Source organism: Micropterus dolomieu, linkage group LG21, assembly GCF_021292245.1.
Source record: "Micropterus dolomieu isolate WLL.071019.BEF.003 ecotype Adirondacks linkage group LG21, ASM2129224v1, whole genome shotgun sequence".
NCBI classification, from domain to species: domain Eukaryota; kingdom Metazoa; phylum Chordata; class Actinopteri; order Centrarchiformes; family Centrarchidae; genus Micropterus; species Micropterus dolomieu.
In genome coordinates this window covers 2,234,145-2,251,832 of record NC_060170.1, presented here as the reverse complement: position 1 = coordinate 2,251,832, position 17,688 = coordinate 2,234,145, and the positions used below count along the sequence as shown (strand labels likewise).

At 42.2% G+C, this 17,688-nt stretch overlaps 1 protein-coding gene across 1 annotated transcript in view; it reads left to right on the top strand.

Moving 5' to 3' along the window:
* LOC123959781 (voltage-dependent P/Q-type calcium channel subunit alpha-1A-like) overlaps positions 1-17,688 on the top strand; it is a 63,926-nt gene that overhangs the window by 26,590 nt on the left and 19,648 nt on the right. The window contains exon 4 of the mRNA XM_046034061.1: positions 17,391-17,482. Coding sequence (XP_045890017.1) covers positions 17,391-17,482 — 92 coding nt within the window. The remainder of the gene's footprint in view (positions 1-17,390; positions 17,483-17,688) is intronic.

The window sequence follows — 17,688 nt, the reverse complement described above, 5'->3', positions numbered from 1 at the left end:
CTTTCATCAGAGAACATAACTTTGGACCACTCAGCTGCAGTCCAGTCCTTTTTGTCTTTAGCCCAGGCGAGACGCTTCTGACGCTGTGTCTTGTTCAAGAGTGGCTTGACACAAGGAATGCGACAGCCGAAACCCATGTCTTGCATACGTCTGTGCGTGGTGGTTCTTGAAGCACTGACTCCAGCTGCAGTCCACTCTTTGTGAATCTCCCCCACATTTTTGAATGGGTTTTGTTTCACAATCCTCTCCAGGGTGCGGTTATCCCTATTGCTTGTACACTTTTTTCTACCACATCTTTTCCTTCCCTTCGCCTCTCTATTAATGTGCTTGGACACAGAGCTCTGTGAACAGCCAGCCTCTTTAGCAATGACCTTTTGTGTCTTGCCCTCCTTGTGCAAGGTGTCAATGGTCGTCTTTTGGACAGCTGTCAAGTCAGCAGTCTTCCCCATGATTGTGTAGCCTACAGAACTAAACTGAGAGACCATTTAAAGGCCTTTGCAGGTGTTTTGAGTTAATTAGCTGATTAGAGTGTGGCACCAGGTGTCTTCAATATTGAACCTTTTTCACAATATTCTAATTTTCTGAGATACTGATTTTGGGGTTTTCATTAGTTGTCAGTTATGATCATCAAAATTAAAAGGAATGAACACTTGAAATATATCAGTCTGTGTGGAATGAATGTATACATTATACAAGTTTCACTTTTTGAATGGAATTACTGAAATAAATCAACTTTTTGATGATATTCTAATTATATGACCAGCACCTGTACAGCCAATTTGTTATACATTTCAACATTTAATGCTGTAAATAAACATGTAAAAAGAAAAAATACTTCCAATAAATGTTTTTAAAGTGCATGAATAAATCCAAAATTGTATCCCTAACCCTGGGTCATCAGTGCGTATGTGTAGGCATAGCACATATGTGTGTAGTGGCAGGAGGGAAAACTTGATGAAGAGACGGAGGCACAGAGCTTCACCAGTGTTGTGCTGAGTTGTCCACACCTCGCGGGACTTTCGGATTTTTTATCACCGTTGATGAACCACACAAAGAATATTTTATTGTTTTTAAACAATTTTAAAATAGACCTGCGATGGAACCGCGACATGCGTGTTGTTGTGGGCAGCACGGCAAAAACTCTGCACAAGACTGGTGAATGGCAGGGAGAGAGAAAAAATCGTCAACAATATCCCTCAGTTTAGCTTCGGCTTGCAATCGCCGTGCACAAAAACACACATGATTTGACTGTCAGTCGACTATAGGCAGGACCTGACAATTCTGATTCGACTATGTAAATCCTTAGTCGGGGACAGCCCTAGTTTCCTTTATTTACAAAAACAATTATTTGTGACTCATAGGCTGTACATTTACAATGATTATGACATTGATTTACCACCATACATTTTGCATCACACATCGGCATGTGATCCATTGTTAAATGAACACAGTGAAAAAGCAAAAAACATTTAGACCAACAGGGGACACACAATGCTGCTGAAGCCTAGTGGTGTAATGGATCGTAGTTGGTCCGTGATCTGCATCCCCCATATGGTTCGGCAAGCAGGTGAAATGCAGATTCATTGCAAGGTTTAATCATCATAGTGTGAAAAACTGCTGTTGTTACTTTTTAAAGTAATAATTCTATAAATGTCGATTCAAAGCTGCAGTGAAAAGATAAAAAAGACGTGTGCTATTTTTAACTGAAGCACATTGACTGGGTTAGGGGAGAGTGACTAAAAGCCGTCACTTTTGCCTCCTTTGAGTGAAATCCTGTGGGCTGTGACTCAGGGCATGTTCAGTGGTATAACTGCGACTCTGGGCTTCCTATCATCATAGAAATCAATCATCAGATTGAGATGTTTTTTGCAGCTTCAATAGTATCTGCCACCTTCGCTCCAACTCCGCTGACTAACCGGAGCTGCTTTGTCTCTTTGCACAGCACAGCCTTCAGTGTAGATAGACTATAGCCAGTCAGTGTTGTATGCGGGACATTGAGCAAGACTACAGAGTGGTGACAACAGACAGACAGACAGACAGAGGCCGCTACATCAGAGCCAAAGTAGCACATTTTAAAAATAATTTAACCCTGCCCTCGTTTTTTTTTTTTTTGCTGATCCGATCAATGACTCAAAACCACGGTATGATCCAAACCGTGAGCTCTGTGATCCATTACACACCTACTGATAAAATGATTTGATGATGGTATAGGAAATATTTCCATACATTATACAGTTAAATTTAGAATTATAGAAGAATTTTAAACATCACTGATTTCTTAAATAAACTGCTAAAGAATACTTTTTGCCTGAGCTGTTTATTTGAAAACTTGAAATTACATCACAGTGTTATTGCTGATACCTGTATTACAGGTAAAATCTTCTTTATATCAACAGCAAATGACACAGAATGGCTAATAATTTGTTTTTCATCAATGGTCAGCCAGCCCAATGAGTTAGAAAAAGAAGTGTGACGTGTATCACAGTGTCTGCATATTTCCACTGCATGATATGGTTTATCTGGACAAATACCTGTACTTCATTTTCCACTGGAAATAGTCCCCTCAATATAGGTGGAGCTCTTCATTATTTCAGCATTTCTATTCCAGCAGTTCAGAAACGACACACGAGTCTTAAGAAGATCCAGCATTTCTTCACTGACAAACTACACTTTACATTTACTGCCAGGTTGACATCACTGCTCACCTTTTCTTCCACATTCACTTAGCCACATACTCACTATGCACACGTGTGTCCCATCCTGCCGGATCACCTTTTTTACACAGACAATTTGGCTCTGTTACTACAGAACAGCGAGGCAGAATAACTGCACAACAATCCCGCCTTGAGCAGGCTGTGTACAAGGGGCTCCTGATAGCAGGCAGCCAGTTGCACCAGGGAACTACTTTGGTAATGTACAGAGGGTTATCAGAATCTAGACTATGTACATTGTGATGATGGCTCTGTGGTGAGGGCTAATGCACACAGCCACCACAAATCTCTTGGAGAGACCAGACTGCAGTGTTTCTACAGTGAGCTGTCTGAAGAGAGAGGCTGGCGCAAATAAATAAATAATTGATTAGGTTTCAATGTGGATGAATTAGCCCAGTTAGAGAGTGCATTTTGTCCTCTTTGATAAGTACTGTGCACAGTATACTTTACCTGAGGCATATTCTACTATAAATAAAGTGTTGTAAAATGCCCAATCTTACATAACATTATTCAATTCAATTCAATTCAATTTTATTTATATAGCGCCAAATCACAACAACAGTTATCTCACAGCGCTTTTCATAAAAGATTATACATGTAGACGGCTCTTGCTTGGAGACGGAGCTCTTCTTATCACACTCAAAACACTAACATATGTCAGTCAGACCACTCACTCATTGTCTGTGCTGTCAGATGGGAATGTCTTTCCTGCTTTTTCACTCACTGTCTGGGTTGATGAACCAGTCAACACTGTGAGTGGTTTTGGTCTGGTGTTCACAGACAACTGATGTTTGTTTTTTTTATTCCCCTGTTAAATCAGTCTTTTGCTATGAGGTCTTTCTGTTTCGACAGCATAGTGTCCTCTGGCAAGATATTCCGCCATCCTTTAACTGGAGACTGGAGTTTACGATCTTTCCTCGATGTACAACCATTTCCTAACGTGTGATGGAAGATCCACACTTACAGGCCATTTACACCTGGCATTAACAAGCATCTTGGGTGATCTGATCAAGTATGACAATTCACACCTGGCATTTGAATGCGTCTCCACATGCATCTCGAGTGACCCCTTGGATTAGATGTCACTAACATGCTCTATAAACATGTACATCATTTCCGTTTGCAAAGACAAAATGCGTGGTTTTTAACCTGAATTTGATAAATTTACTGTTTTTCAACCTGCAAATGAGACCATAATTAGGTTATTATATATATATTATAACTTTATTCACTGATTTTGGTGAAACTGGATCATATTTTAAGGAGACTGCTGCTAACTGTAACTGCTTTTAGTGGTCTTATTAGCTTTAAAAAAATTAGTTTTTATCTTATACTGGCCCTATATGCAGACCCTTATTTCAGCCTGTGTCTGAAACAAGCTGTAGATGCTCCTGTCTCTTTAAGCTCCCCCCACTGTCTGCCAGCAGGCTGACTGAGCGAAGCAGTTGCCAGGCTGCTAGCAAATGACCTTATATGGAAAAACATACAGAGCTCATACAGAGCGGAGAGTAGAAAAAACTGTTTAAACTGGAGCGTTCAGAACAAGGGGAAATCAGAGGTTTTGGCTCACAGGGATTTCTTTTAAATATGTTTACCTCATTGTTTGAAGCTTTGGCTATGTTTAAAATGAACATCTGAAATTGTAACACTATAGATAAGACAGAAAAAAACAAAGCATAATAGGTCCCATTGAAGTTAAACCTCCTCCTCTTGGCAATTCAAAACTCCTGTGCTGGCGTTGTAAACAGGAATACTCCGGTGCTCCAAGCTCCCAGTCCTGGCAGTCACCTAGCGTTAATAGGACCACTAGCTGCCCTGCTAACTGGGCTGAACTGCTACAGTAAGCTGTGCAGCAACAGTTACAAGTTAAGCTGTCTGTCCATCAGGAAACTCCGTAAATCACAGAGAGTTGGCAGAGCAGCCAGAGGGAAACCCAGAAAATACTCTCCATAAAATATTATCCAGTTTCCATGAGGAGACACATTCAAAGGCAGGCTGTGAATTGACTTAACTGTCCACTTGTGTCACCCAAGAAGCATGATGAAGTTTTTAGTTCCGTGCTACCCACATAATAAAATTATATAGGACAGAAATAAAACTGTTTTCACAATTGGGAAGAAGCTGCTCTAGAGTTTGGTGCTATGATAAGGGATACTTGTGTATCTTTTGCCAGATGACTGTCTTTTAGTATCCCTTTGACTCTGTGCAAGCACCTCACCTCACTGATATCTCTGATGCTTGATAGATTACCATTGATCCTCACCCGCTGCAGAGCCCTCCTGTCTTGGGCCGTGTAAAGTGTATCTTTACTTCCTTTTTCTTAAAATCAAATTAAAATCAAATTAAAAATTATTCAGTTCCTTGGTTTTGCTGACGTTGAGAAGTAGGTTGTTCTCTGTGCACTGCTCTGCAAGATTGTCGATTTCCTCTCGATATGAAGTCCCGTCATTGTTTCAAATCTACCCTATGATGGTGGTGTCGCCTTCGTTTCAAAGTGAATAGGAGGGGGCTGAGCACACAGCCCTGGAGGGCTTTGGTGTTGAGCACTAGAATGGGGGAGGAGTTGAAGTTAGAGAGGGACACCCCTACTCTGATGGCATGTGGTAGCTTGTTCCACCATTGTGGTGTTACAGATGAGAACAGCCGGAACTTTGTTTACTGTGTAAAGGGATGGCAGAGCCAGGCAGCGTCAGTTGGAGGAGCATAGTGGCCGAAAAGGAATGTAAGCTTATATTATGGAGTTTAGGTAGATGGGTGCAGACTAGGGGTGTAGAAAATAATTGATTTTTAGTTGCATCGCAATGCGGAAGATTATGAATCGATTCACAAATGTCAATCCATTATGTAGAAGTTAATTGATAATGTAATATTGACATAACGAAAAAGGTGGACCTCTGAAATGCAAAGTGCAGCAGTCAAATTGTTGACCTGATAATCATAATCGAATCATGAGACCAGTGAAGACATAGTAGTCACTCTGTATGCAAGCATTAATGACTTGAATTTGATTCAGGAGGCCACGGGTGGCCAGTGGAGGTCGCTGAGTAATACAGTGACATGAGTCCTGATCAAAAACCAGACGCATTGCTGCGTTCTGAACCATTTTTAGGGGTTTCACTGCACTGGAAGCGCAGCTGGAAGACCCACTGGGAGGGCATTTCTATAATTGAGGCGAGATACAACCAGAGCCTGTACCAGAAGCTGGTTTCGCACTGAGTGGGGCCTGATTTTTCTTATGTTGTATAGAGCAATGCGGCATGACCGAGAGACAGCAGCAACATAGTCTGAAAAGAGCAGTTGGCCATCAGTCATGACACCCAAGTTTTTAACCACCCTGGTTGGAGTGATGGTTGAGGAGTCAATTTGCAGTTTGATGTTATGGTGGACAGATTGCTTGGCTGGAATGAACAAGAGTTCAATCTTAAAGAGGTTAAGTTGAAGGTGGAAAGCAGTTTTGCCAGCACTGACGCTGGTTTAGAAAGAGGATAGGAGTATATGGTAGCCCTTATAGTCGGCAGGGTTTTTCGCCATTTTCTTTCATTGGCTCTGAGATCGGTGCACAGCCTACGGATAGTATCATTCAGCCATGGTGGGACTGGTTCGGGCGAGCAGGCTTGGTAGATAGAGGATACAGGCTATCCAGGCATGAGCTCCGTGTAGAGCACAGGGATTGTGTGGTATCATTGACCTCTAATGAGGAAAATGTGTTTTGGGGGGGGGGGGGTTGGTCATTTCTTTCCAGTATTCAATATATTTTCAGTCTTTCTACTAGTCAGTCTTTCTACTTGTTGATAATTTGGTTTGGTCTGCTTGAATTGGTGTTGCTGTCCTGAGGCTGTTGGGGACTTGTTACTGCAGAGAGCCTCAGGACCAGCTGGCTGAGGGGACTCTTCTCTGGTTTCAGCTCCTGGTATGTTAGGGCCTTGTGATGGTACGTCTGGGAGTTAACTGATTTTAAGTGATTGTAAAATTTAATTGATCTTTTCTGTAGTTTTAGTAAGAGGGGGTATTGGCTGAGCTCTGCTCTGCACATATTATTTGGTGTTTTTCTCTTCACCTGTAGGATGCTGTTACAGAACTGAGTATGGAAAGATTCTATAATTGTTTTGTCCCATTTGTCAAATTCATTATTAAGTCTTGGCCCCCAAATTTTGCTGCCATAAAGAATTATTGGTTCTAGTACAAATTGGAAAATTTAAGCCAGATTTCAATTGGAATATAGATTTTAATGTTTCTTTTTATTGCATAGAATGCTCTCCTTGCGTTGTCCCTTAGATCTTTCACAGCCATGTTGAAGTTCCTTGTGTATGTAATGAGGCCAAGGTAAGTGTAGTTTTTTTGTATGTTGTAGTTTAGTGGGGTCTAAATAGAAATTGTCTTTAACCTGATTTCTGTATTGTTTCTGAAAGATCATTATCTTAGTCTTTGTTGTGTTTACTGTCAGGGCCCAGGTCTGACAGAATCTCTGCAGGAGATTAAGGTGCTGCTGCAAACCTTCTTTAGTAGGTGGAAGCAACACTAAGTCATCTGCATACAGCAGACCTCTGATCTCTGTCGTTCAGGGTGAGGCCAGGTGCCGTGGAACTCTCTAATTGGTTCGCTTATTCATTGATATATAGATTGAAGAGAATTGGACTGAGATTGCATCTCTGCCTCACTCCCCGGCCCTGGGAGAAGAACGCTGTTTGTTTGTTTCCAATCTTTATGGCACATTCACTCAATCAATACGGTATGTGGTTTGGCCTGTTTTTCTAAGTTGTCTTTAACACCGTATCCCATGCAAGTCATCCCACCCGCATTCTGTGAAGACTTGTCCTATTCCACCCCTGATTGGGTAATACTTGCTGCCATCGTTAGTTTGATTGGTTTGTTTAATACTCATATTCAGGCCCAATCAGAGTCAGAGGAGGGCGGGTCTAAATTTGGAGTGCACACATATTCAAGCCTTTATGATAACTAAAAAGGACCAGAGCGAGCTGACAGGCAGGTTAGCGACTTTATCCTGTCATTTTCTCTCTTTACAAGTGTTGCAGTATGAGAGTCCTACCTGATGAGAGGCTGTGAAGTCTTCATGTTACGCAATACAAGAACCACGTACAACATTATTTATCAAATTGGGTCGGGCTTGAATTTCACGCAAGGATACACGTGACAAAGTCCGGTTTTCAAAATAAGGTATGATACAGTATGGAAAAAAGATTAATTGGATTATATTCACAGAAAGTATAAAACATTACATGTGTACATTGGGCCTCGGACCCACCCACCATAGTCTTTCCAAATCCTGTGGCAAACACCTGTGAGTAAAAAGCACATTTTGACTATTTAATTTATGCAATGGGGGGAAAAAAGGCACAAATGTGAATGTACTTATTCGGTATTTGGCAATTTTTTTCCATCCACTGGTTACGTGGAAAGGATCTTTTCCAGAATGACGAACAAATGGACTAACAGCAGGAACAGGTGCTCTGTGGAGCTCATTAGGAGTGAGATCTTGATTACTCTTAACTTTGAGCAGTCCTGTTCATAGTTTTACTGTAGCTTTGAAAGACAAACAGCTACTCAGTGCTGCACGTGACAAGAAGCACTCTAATAAAAGGAAGTAGGCCTGACATGCTCCAATACTGCACACTACTACTTCTGGTCCTCTGATGTTGATGTAAAGATCCTTTGCAAAAGTCGGGCCTGTGGTCATCGTGGCCCCGAGGGTTGTGACTTCCGCTGCGGCAGGCATCCCTTATTTTTCTGTGTTAAAGATGGCAACCATAACTGTTCCTAAAAGCTAGTTAGTTCAGTTACTCATGCTACTAGGAGTCCTAGGAGCTAACTAGCTAATGGCTGCTACAGTTAGCATATAGCGATTACTTTAACAACAAGTAAAGCTATCTGTCCATCAGGAAACTCAAGGAGACCACGATATAGTGAATTTAAGAGGCAAAACTGTCTTTTAATCAGACACAGACATCTGCTGTGGATACTGACAGTGGCCTTTTTTATCCGCTAGGGCTGAGCTTTCCTTTAGCTGACCCTGACCTCTGAAGTGTAAATGATTATATGGTTAGACAGAACTTGCCAAGTGATTTTTATATAGCTTTACACTAGCCAGACATTAGTTGGAAATAACAAATGTCTTATGTTGATTTACTACTGTACTTCACATAGTGTGGTTGAATTCCACTAGATGATCTTTATGTTGTTTTTAAACCAAAATCTGTGTTTGATGCTCTGTGGCAATTAATGTATAGTATGTTGTGCTGCCATCACTTTGCAGTCTGATGAGCAAATGGAGCCTGATCATCCAGCTCAGTGGAATGGAGAAAAAGTGTTGGTGACCTTGGTTCATTCACTCCTTTTGCTGCACTGTTTATCCTGCTCCCCAGTGAGCACCACATTGAGGCTTTTTATTGCCATTTTGTAATGGCAGCTCACATTTAAGTAAAAATGCTGGTATTATTATGCTGATCCCACTGCTGAGTTTCACTAGCTGGGGGTTGCTTGATACTGGGACAGGGCACAGGAGAATTCTTCTTGAAGTGGTTGTTTGGAAAAAGGTGATGTCTCAAGTTTCTGTGCACCAGTCAGAATTTAGCAACATTTGAATCAAAATCTAATGACAGTGGGTGGGTTACTTGCTTTTGTTGCCACTGTTAATCCACACCTACACAGCCCTGATGAGTAAGACTTAACGATTTTGGAAAATAATCTAATTGCGATTTTTTTTAAACCAAGATTGCGATTTAATATGTGATTGATTTTCAAGCTCTTTAGCTCCTGTATTATTCAAAACGGACAAGCAATAAATCAGTGTATAGTATGACCAACACAATATCAGATAGATTAAATATACACTGTTCTTTCTTGGAGGCCAGGCCTGTGTTATGATGAAATTAGGTGATGCATGAATTATTATTATGAGCAATGGTGGAGAAGAAATATCAAATTATAATAATATGAGAAAGATAATTTGAGATTGAAGTCATAGCATTAAATAATATGATATAATATCATCAGGTAGGCCTACCTACAGACCACAAGAAAAACAAAGTTCACCACAGTAATACAGTAAGAGCTCAATACAAAACCCACAGTTCAACCACCAATGAGTCTATCTGAAAAACCTTCAAAAATACTCAGTTTGAGGTTCAATTCAAAAGTTGGCCAACGAAAATAAAACCAAGTGACGCCTTTCGTGTTTAATAGACAAGCTTAGTAATTCTTCCAACAACACTGGAGTTCCCCACCCCCGCAGCCTCCGATGCTGTTAAGCAGCGCACTAGCTGTAACCAGACTGTAACTCTGGACAAGACTGGGCCTCTGTTCGGACTTTCTCTCTCAAAGGAGAGCTACTTATGCTTATCTTTATTGCTGACATAAAGGTCTTTCTGACTGTAAATGTCTGCCCACAAATGATTTTGGTTTATAAATTTGCTATTTAAAATCTTGGTACCTTAAAAATTAGATGTGTTCTCAAGAGACAACGTTTTTAACTATTTGGTTGAGAACCACTGGTTTGGTGTTCGTAATAGCTGCGTGTCAGCGTGTTAGTAAAATCAGGGGCCTATTCTATGAAGCAAGTTCAACATACCCAGGATATTTTTTCGCGATTAGGCTAAGTGGTCACACAACACTGGTTATCAACTCCGTAAATCAACCTTCAGGGTTTCCCTATCCAGCCATGAGTGTGTTCACATAACAGGGTTTACAGCAGATGACCGATTGCAAATATGGACAAATCTACTGGCAGCAGAGCAGCATATTTTACAAACCAACTAACAAAAATAGTGGCAATAGCAAACATATTCTTTCTTCTTATAAAACTTAACTTGAAAAGCAAAATATTTAAGTCATAATATTTTGCCTCACATAAAAAAAATAAACGTCTTTAAAACTGTCTGTGGGATCTGGGGAATCGAATGGTGTTGCCATTTTCCAGGAGAACTGATTGTTCAGTAGGGGGTGTTTTTATAGAGCTCATCCCTTATCTGGAACATAACCTGCTATGTAGCCAGTAAAGAGGTGGAGAACGAGACGGAGGCAGACGGCCAAACTGTGCGCTGTTTTCTTTTTCGGACTGATGTGTCTGAGACTGCTGATCGATGCCTTGGGAGGCATCCACTCCATCACCACCCCTACCTTCTCCAGGGAGCTGATTGATTGAGATTGAGACCTGGTTGTCATGCAGGATCGGGAACCCAGAGGCAGCCAGGCACTGCTCAGCTACTGGTCATGTATCTCTGCATGCTACCTTACACGTTTATCTGCAGAGGAAGCCAGACAGACAGCATTCTGGAAGAATAGGTGTGAGGTTGCAAAGCTTGAATGACTGTGTATACATGCAGATGCAAATTAACCCTGTGCATCGAATGTACAGTATTTGGGCTGTATTTAGGCACTTTTCGACCAAAAGTACCAGGGACTTTTAAGTCCCCAGGTCTATTTTCAAGGAACTAAAAGGTTCCTTCAGCCCACTGTTGTGTGCGTTTCCACCGTGGTCTAAACATCTGCGAAGATTAGGCAAATTAACCAGCTGCCGTAGGCTGTAGCCATACAAAGCAATGCACAGGCATCATTATTTGTAACCACTATCCATGAGCAACATTTATAAATGAACATCAGATTTGACTGGAATATAATGAAACACTATAGGCTTGCTTGACCATTAAAGCAGCTTTTTTGTGTGGGAGTATAATGATATACATGAGACACACGATAAAGTCCGTTACACATTTAATAGTAGCCAAACAAACTGTGAGTGCCACACCCAAATTGCAAGTCTTGAATAGGTTCCTTCCAGAATTGGTTATTTTGCCCCATGTAGCCATGTTATCTTTTTGTCTAGATGCCAGACACTGATGAGTGTAGTTTATTGAGTGTGGTCTGTCATTGTGTTAAGCTGATATCCATTACATGAATACTGGTGTGGGACCTGAACTCAAAGCATTGACTTGCACTTACTGTCCATCACAGAGGTGGTCCAGTCTAATTTTATTACACCAGCACAATATAAACCAACAATATTTTTTCCACAGCTTTGTGGCTAACATAACATGCCAGTGCTGGGAAATAATGGTGTCATAAAACATCTTCAGCATTGTCTGGCAGATGTTGATGGACCTCAGCCTCCTCAAAAATATAGGCAGCTTTGGTCCTTCCTGTAAAGGGCTTTAGTGTTCTTGGCCCAGTCCAGTTTATTGTCCATATGCACTCCCAGGTCATGTGTATACCATAAAACTTTGATTAATAGCCTTTTATTTGCTAAAATCACTGAACTGACCCTGCCTTTATGTGGGACAGGCGTCCATATGGGACAGGACTTTAATTCCTCTCTGAAATAAGCTACTATGAAACAGTTTATTTATTTCAAACAGAATATTACTTGTATAAAAATTATCCAATAATATCAAAGACATGTCATTCATTTGATCTAGCTCCGACAGACAGCTTATGCGCTTTTATTTTGAAGACAGCAACGTAACGAAAACAACAGGGTGCAGGATGAGAGAAATGTAGCAGAAGTTAGCAGACAAAGAGCAATAGACTTCACATAACAGGATTCACAACTTGGAAGAAGCAGCTAAAGCAGGCGACCCCGCAGGGTTTAAGAGGTTTTATACATCCAAAGAACTTCTAAAAAAACCAGGCCAGGAGTTTAATCGGGACCTGCCTTTATTTGTCAAAATGTATTCCCACACCAGGCCAGTAAATGGGGTAGGCGGCTATTTGGGACTCAGCTATTAATTGAAATTTTACAGTATGTCCACACTGACCCCCTGGATGGAAACAGGGGTCACTGGTGCCTTGGCTCTCCTTAGATCCACCACTAGCTCCTTAGTCTTTGTCACGTTGAGCTGTAGATGGTTGTGCTCGCACCATGTGACAGTCATCTACCACAGCCCTGTACTCAGCCTCGTCACCCTTGCTGATCCATCCAACCACAGCAGAGTCATCTGAAAACTTCTGAAGTTGGCAGGACTCTGTGTGATAGTTGAAGTCCGTGGTGTAGGTGGTAAAGAGGAAGGGAGAGAGGACAGTCCCCTGCGGGGCCCCGGTGTTACTGACCACGCTGTCTGACACAGCGTTGTAGGCGCACATACTGTGGTCTGTCCGTCAGGTAGTCAACAATCCAGGACACAAGGGGGGGCATCCACCTGCATTGCTGTCAGCTTCTCACCCAGCAGGGCCGGCCTGATGGTGCTGAAAGCATTGGAGAAGTCAAAAAACATGACCCTCACAGTGCTTGCCGGCTTGTCCAGGTGGGCGTAGAGGCGGTTGAGCAGGAAGATGACGGCGTCCTTAACTCCCAGTCGGGGCTAGTAGGCGAACTGGAGTGGGTCCAGGAGAGGTCTGACCATGGGCCACAGCTCTTCCAGAACCAGTCTCTCTAGGGTCTTCATTATGTGGGAGGTCAGTGCCACAGGTCTGTAGTCCTTGGAGCCACTGGGATGTGGCGTCTTTGGTACAGGAATGAGACAAGATGTCTTCAAGAGCACAGGGACCCTTTGGAGACTCAGGCTCAGGTTGAAGATAAGGTGAAGGACTCCACATAGCTGGGGTGTACAGGCTTTGAGCACCCCGGGGCGGACACCATCAGAGCCTGCAGCCTTGTTAGAGTGGAGTCTCCTCAGCTGTCTTCTCACCTGGTCAGCAGTGAGACACAGAAGTAACAGGTGGGGGAGGGGGAGAGGAGGAATTGTCAGACTGGAGAGGGCTGTTAACCTCAGAGCCAAAAGAAGGGGGAGAAGGGGTCTTCCAGGAGGGTGGGGGACAGTGAGGAGGAGGAGGGGGGAGTAGTGGGGTTGGAAGTGTTTGAGGGCAGACAGCAGCTAAGTTAGTAGGGGGATGGGCAGGAGCCATAGTATCATATCTGTTAAAGAACAGATTAAGTTTTTTGGTCCTTTCCAAGCTGCCTTCCACTCCTGCTGCCAGTCGGTCTGAAGCTAGTGATGTTCCTCATGCTGCTCCAGACCTCCCAAATGTTGTTCAGCTGGAGTTTACGCTCCAGCTTCCTCCTGTACTTCTCCTTAGCCTCCCTGATCTTCACGTTCAGGTCCCCCTGAATGGCCCTCACCTCCTCCCTATTACCATCTCTGAAAGCCTTCCACTTTGCATTCATGATGTCCTTGATATCCTTTGTTACCCACGGTTTGTTGTTTGAGTAACAATGGACAGTTTTTGTTGGGACAGTGCAGTTCACACAGAAGTTTATATAATCTGTGATTCACTCAGTAAGCTCATCTATGTGCTCTCCATCTGGCTCACAGAGTGCATCCCATTTGGTCACCTCGAAACATCCCTGAAGTGTCTCATAGGCCTCCTCCGACCATCTCCTCACTGTCCTTGTGGTCGCAGGCTGCCTTTTCACCAGAGGCACATAACAGGGATTGAGGTGAACCAGGTTGTGGTCTGACCTGCCCAGGGGGAAGAGCTGTATGCATCCCTAACATTAGCATACAGCAGGTCCAGGGTCCTCTCCCCTCTAGTATTGCAGCTCACATACTGGGTGAAGTTAGTTAGTGTGGTGGTCATGGTGACGTAGTTGCAGTCACCTGAGATCACTATGAGGGCACCCGGGTGTTGAATCTGGAGATCAGAAATGGTGGTGGGATGACATTACGTGGCGACGTTGGGTTGGCAGAGGGCGGAATGTAAACAGCTACAGCGATGGTATGTGAAATTTCCCATGGCAGGTTATATGGCCGGAGTCCCACAGCAAGCAGTTCAATGTCCGGGCTACAGATACATTGATACACAACCGTAATGTGACACTGAAATTACACCATCTGTTGTTGACAGGCAAGTACCCTGCCTTTACGCTTACCGCTCTCGGTGCAATCCCTTTCGGCCCGAACTGTCTGAAAGCCGTCGATGGAAACGTTGTGGTCAGGAATATCCTGGTGTAGCCAAGTCTCCGTGAAACACATTAAACTACGTACACTCCCAGAACTCATGCATTTTATTAGCCAGTGACCTCACATTGCCCATGATGAGAGAGTGGAGACACGGCTTACAGTATATCTCCTTTTCCTATGTCTCTGTTGTCTGGACCCCTCTCTCCTCCCTTGCCGTTTAGTTCCTCCTCTGCATCTTCTGTGTGTCCTCCTGCTGATCTCAGTGGGGATGTCTGTGGGTTGGCTTCAGCGCGATCAGCTGGTCCCAGGTGTAAACAAAGCGACCATTTAGTTGGGTAACAACCAGACCAAAACTCTCTCAACTTGCATGAATAGAGGGAGTGTAGCTTAAATTAACTATAAACCAAAAATCACACACGTGAGATATAAAAAGATAAAGTTAAAAGTTAGAAAGTAAGACGACGAAGGGGAGCAACTGCAACAGGCTGCATGCACGGTTGGCGCATGCGCACTTCACTTGATATATGCGATTGGCTGATTCCTGATTAGGAAATTACTTTTTTTTTCAGTCTGTAGTTTATGTTTTATATTATTATAGTATTATACACACAGGCCACACACATGCACAGGACCTATATTAACAACACATGGAGAGATGTCAGAGCAAGGGGGCTGTCTCGGCGCCCCGAGTGGTTGGGGGTTCAGGGGTTTGCTGAAGGCCACCTTTGACAGTGCCCAGGAAGTGGACTGTCCACACTCCGTATCCCTGGTCTAAGCTGGACTTGAACAAAGCGACCCTCCGGTTTCCAGCCAAGTCCTGAGCTACTGCCGCTCCAAAATGTATGGAATATAAAAAATCTGAGATTGTCATTTTTGTGGGAAATGGTCCAGATATACTATGGTAAAATGTTGATGCCATTTGGTCAAAATATGTAGGAAAAAATGGTTTTGTATCAAATGCCACACTGAAAATTGTGTCACAGACTTGCTCAGCATCCCCATTTGTAAGAATTTGCTAAATTATGTTACCATGCAGTTAGCAGCAACTGACAAGCCAGTATCCAGCCAAGCTGCATGCTGCAGTGGTCAGCAACTCGAGTAATGGTGGTCACTTTACCTAGTTCACTTCACTGTCTCGTGGCCGTGGCGGTCTGCTCTGCTGACTACCGATTTTGCTCTGTGTGTATGTTTGTGTAGGAGCTCCAGAGAGCAGGATTTCTATGATTTCAACACGGATTTGTTGATCACAATGTAATGTTAGCAAAATCACGGAAAAAATAGGGTACATCGATAGTGAGTTAACTGATTTTTGAAATCTGAGCAGGAACTCTGTTCCCTCCAGACTTTTACACCCAGAGTGGCAACCACTTGTTACAATAGCTTAAGTCAAGTTTGATTTATGAGCATTTATCTAGGCTTTAACTAAAAGATACAGGTGTAAAATGTATAATTTCTAAACAGATCAAAATTCAGCACAGACGAAATAGGAAATAGGATTTTGAGAAAACTCTCAGATGCAGATGAGTTGAGAGATTAAAATTCAAGAATCTATACCTTGGGGTTGCACTGTAACAATCAATCAAATCAAATGTCATTTTATATGACATGTCCCTTCCATGCTTGGCCCCCAGCCCATCTCTGGCTTGGACCCCTAAAGGTAGTTTATTTATCATTAAACACAAGGTTGTATAACAAAATGAATGTTTATTGTCCCTTTATACTACACATAGAACTTACATAGAACAGACAATTAAACAAATATTAAAACATGGTAACATGTAAAAATATAAAGTTATTTACATACATATACATAGATGACACAAATACACAGATACACATTCTGCAGTGCATTTTGTGAATTTAAGTCTGGGGTGAATGGAATGTAAAAGAGCAGCAACCAATGATAATATGGTTTCATCTTTACATTAAAAGACATTTGGGAAACAGTGTTCACTTTGACTACGTTTGAGCATCATCGATGTACATACAGAGTCCTCTCATCTTGCCGGAGTCTTGTGCACTGACAGCTTGGAACATGGTCTGCCCGCTGAGTGCTTGATCTGGAATGGAAGCAGATCTCTGTAAAGATGTGGGCAACAGTTTCTAACTTCCTGTTGCTTGGCCAACTTGAGTCCCATTTTGTACAGACTCTCTTTCCTCTCTTCTGAGTGATCACCAGCTGTGTTGTCCGGTGGATCTAGCTCGGTGGATCGTCTCAAGGTCCACTGCTCTTTAATCCAAAACCCCGTATTCCTCTTCCAATGACTGTATTTCTTTCATAGGTTACACGTGTTTTTCAGTAATAAAGCCAGACAAACAAAAATGTCTCCAAGTTTGAAGGAGCGTTAGGCTGCTGCATGTACATGCGCTGCCATTCCCATAGCAATTCCAATAGGGTCCTTGCACTGGTCGGTGCTCAGGCCCTAATAATATTATTAATAATAATAATTAATAATAATAATGATGATGCAGAATACAATAACAATAGTGTGAATGCTGCTGAATCAGCTTTCACACTAATAAAGAGAATAAGCATCAGCATTCACACTTAACATCAGTGTCAAATTTGCATAGTACTAATGTGTACTGTGGTCCTCGTGAGCAACACTGGTACAACATTCCTTTCATGAGTTCACAGTCATTACCATTGTCTAAATTTTTTGCAATTTGTCTATCAACCTAATAAATTATTTGAAAATGATTAACTAATGTTTAAAATGATACACTTAATACCCGTAATAGTCTTTTCCTGCACATTTTTTTAGACAAATACCTGCTGACAATGAAAAGTACCTGTAATCTTAACCTCATGCTGCTGTTGTGTTTGCAGGATCCTGGCCACTGTGGGTGCTGATTTTGATCTAAGAACACTGAGGGCGGTGAGAGTACTGCGGCCCCTCAAACTTGTCTCTGGCATTCCAAGTAAGTTAATGTAACCAAGTATCTATCTGTTTCTAATTAGATGGAAATGAAGCAAGATGAAATTATGATTTCAGTTATACCAAGATAATACAACAATTTATTATTATTTCCTGAAAATTATTATTATATTATTATTATTTTTGTCCTCTAATGTTAGATTTTGGAGAAGAAAGAGAAGGGGCAACCACAGCCTACAGTTTCATATG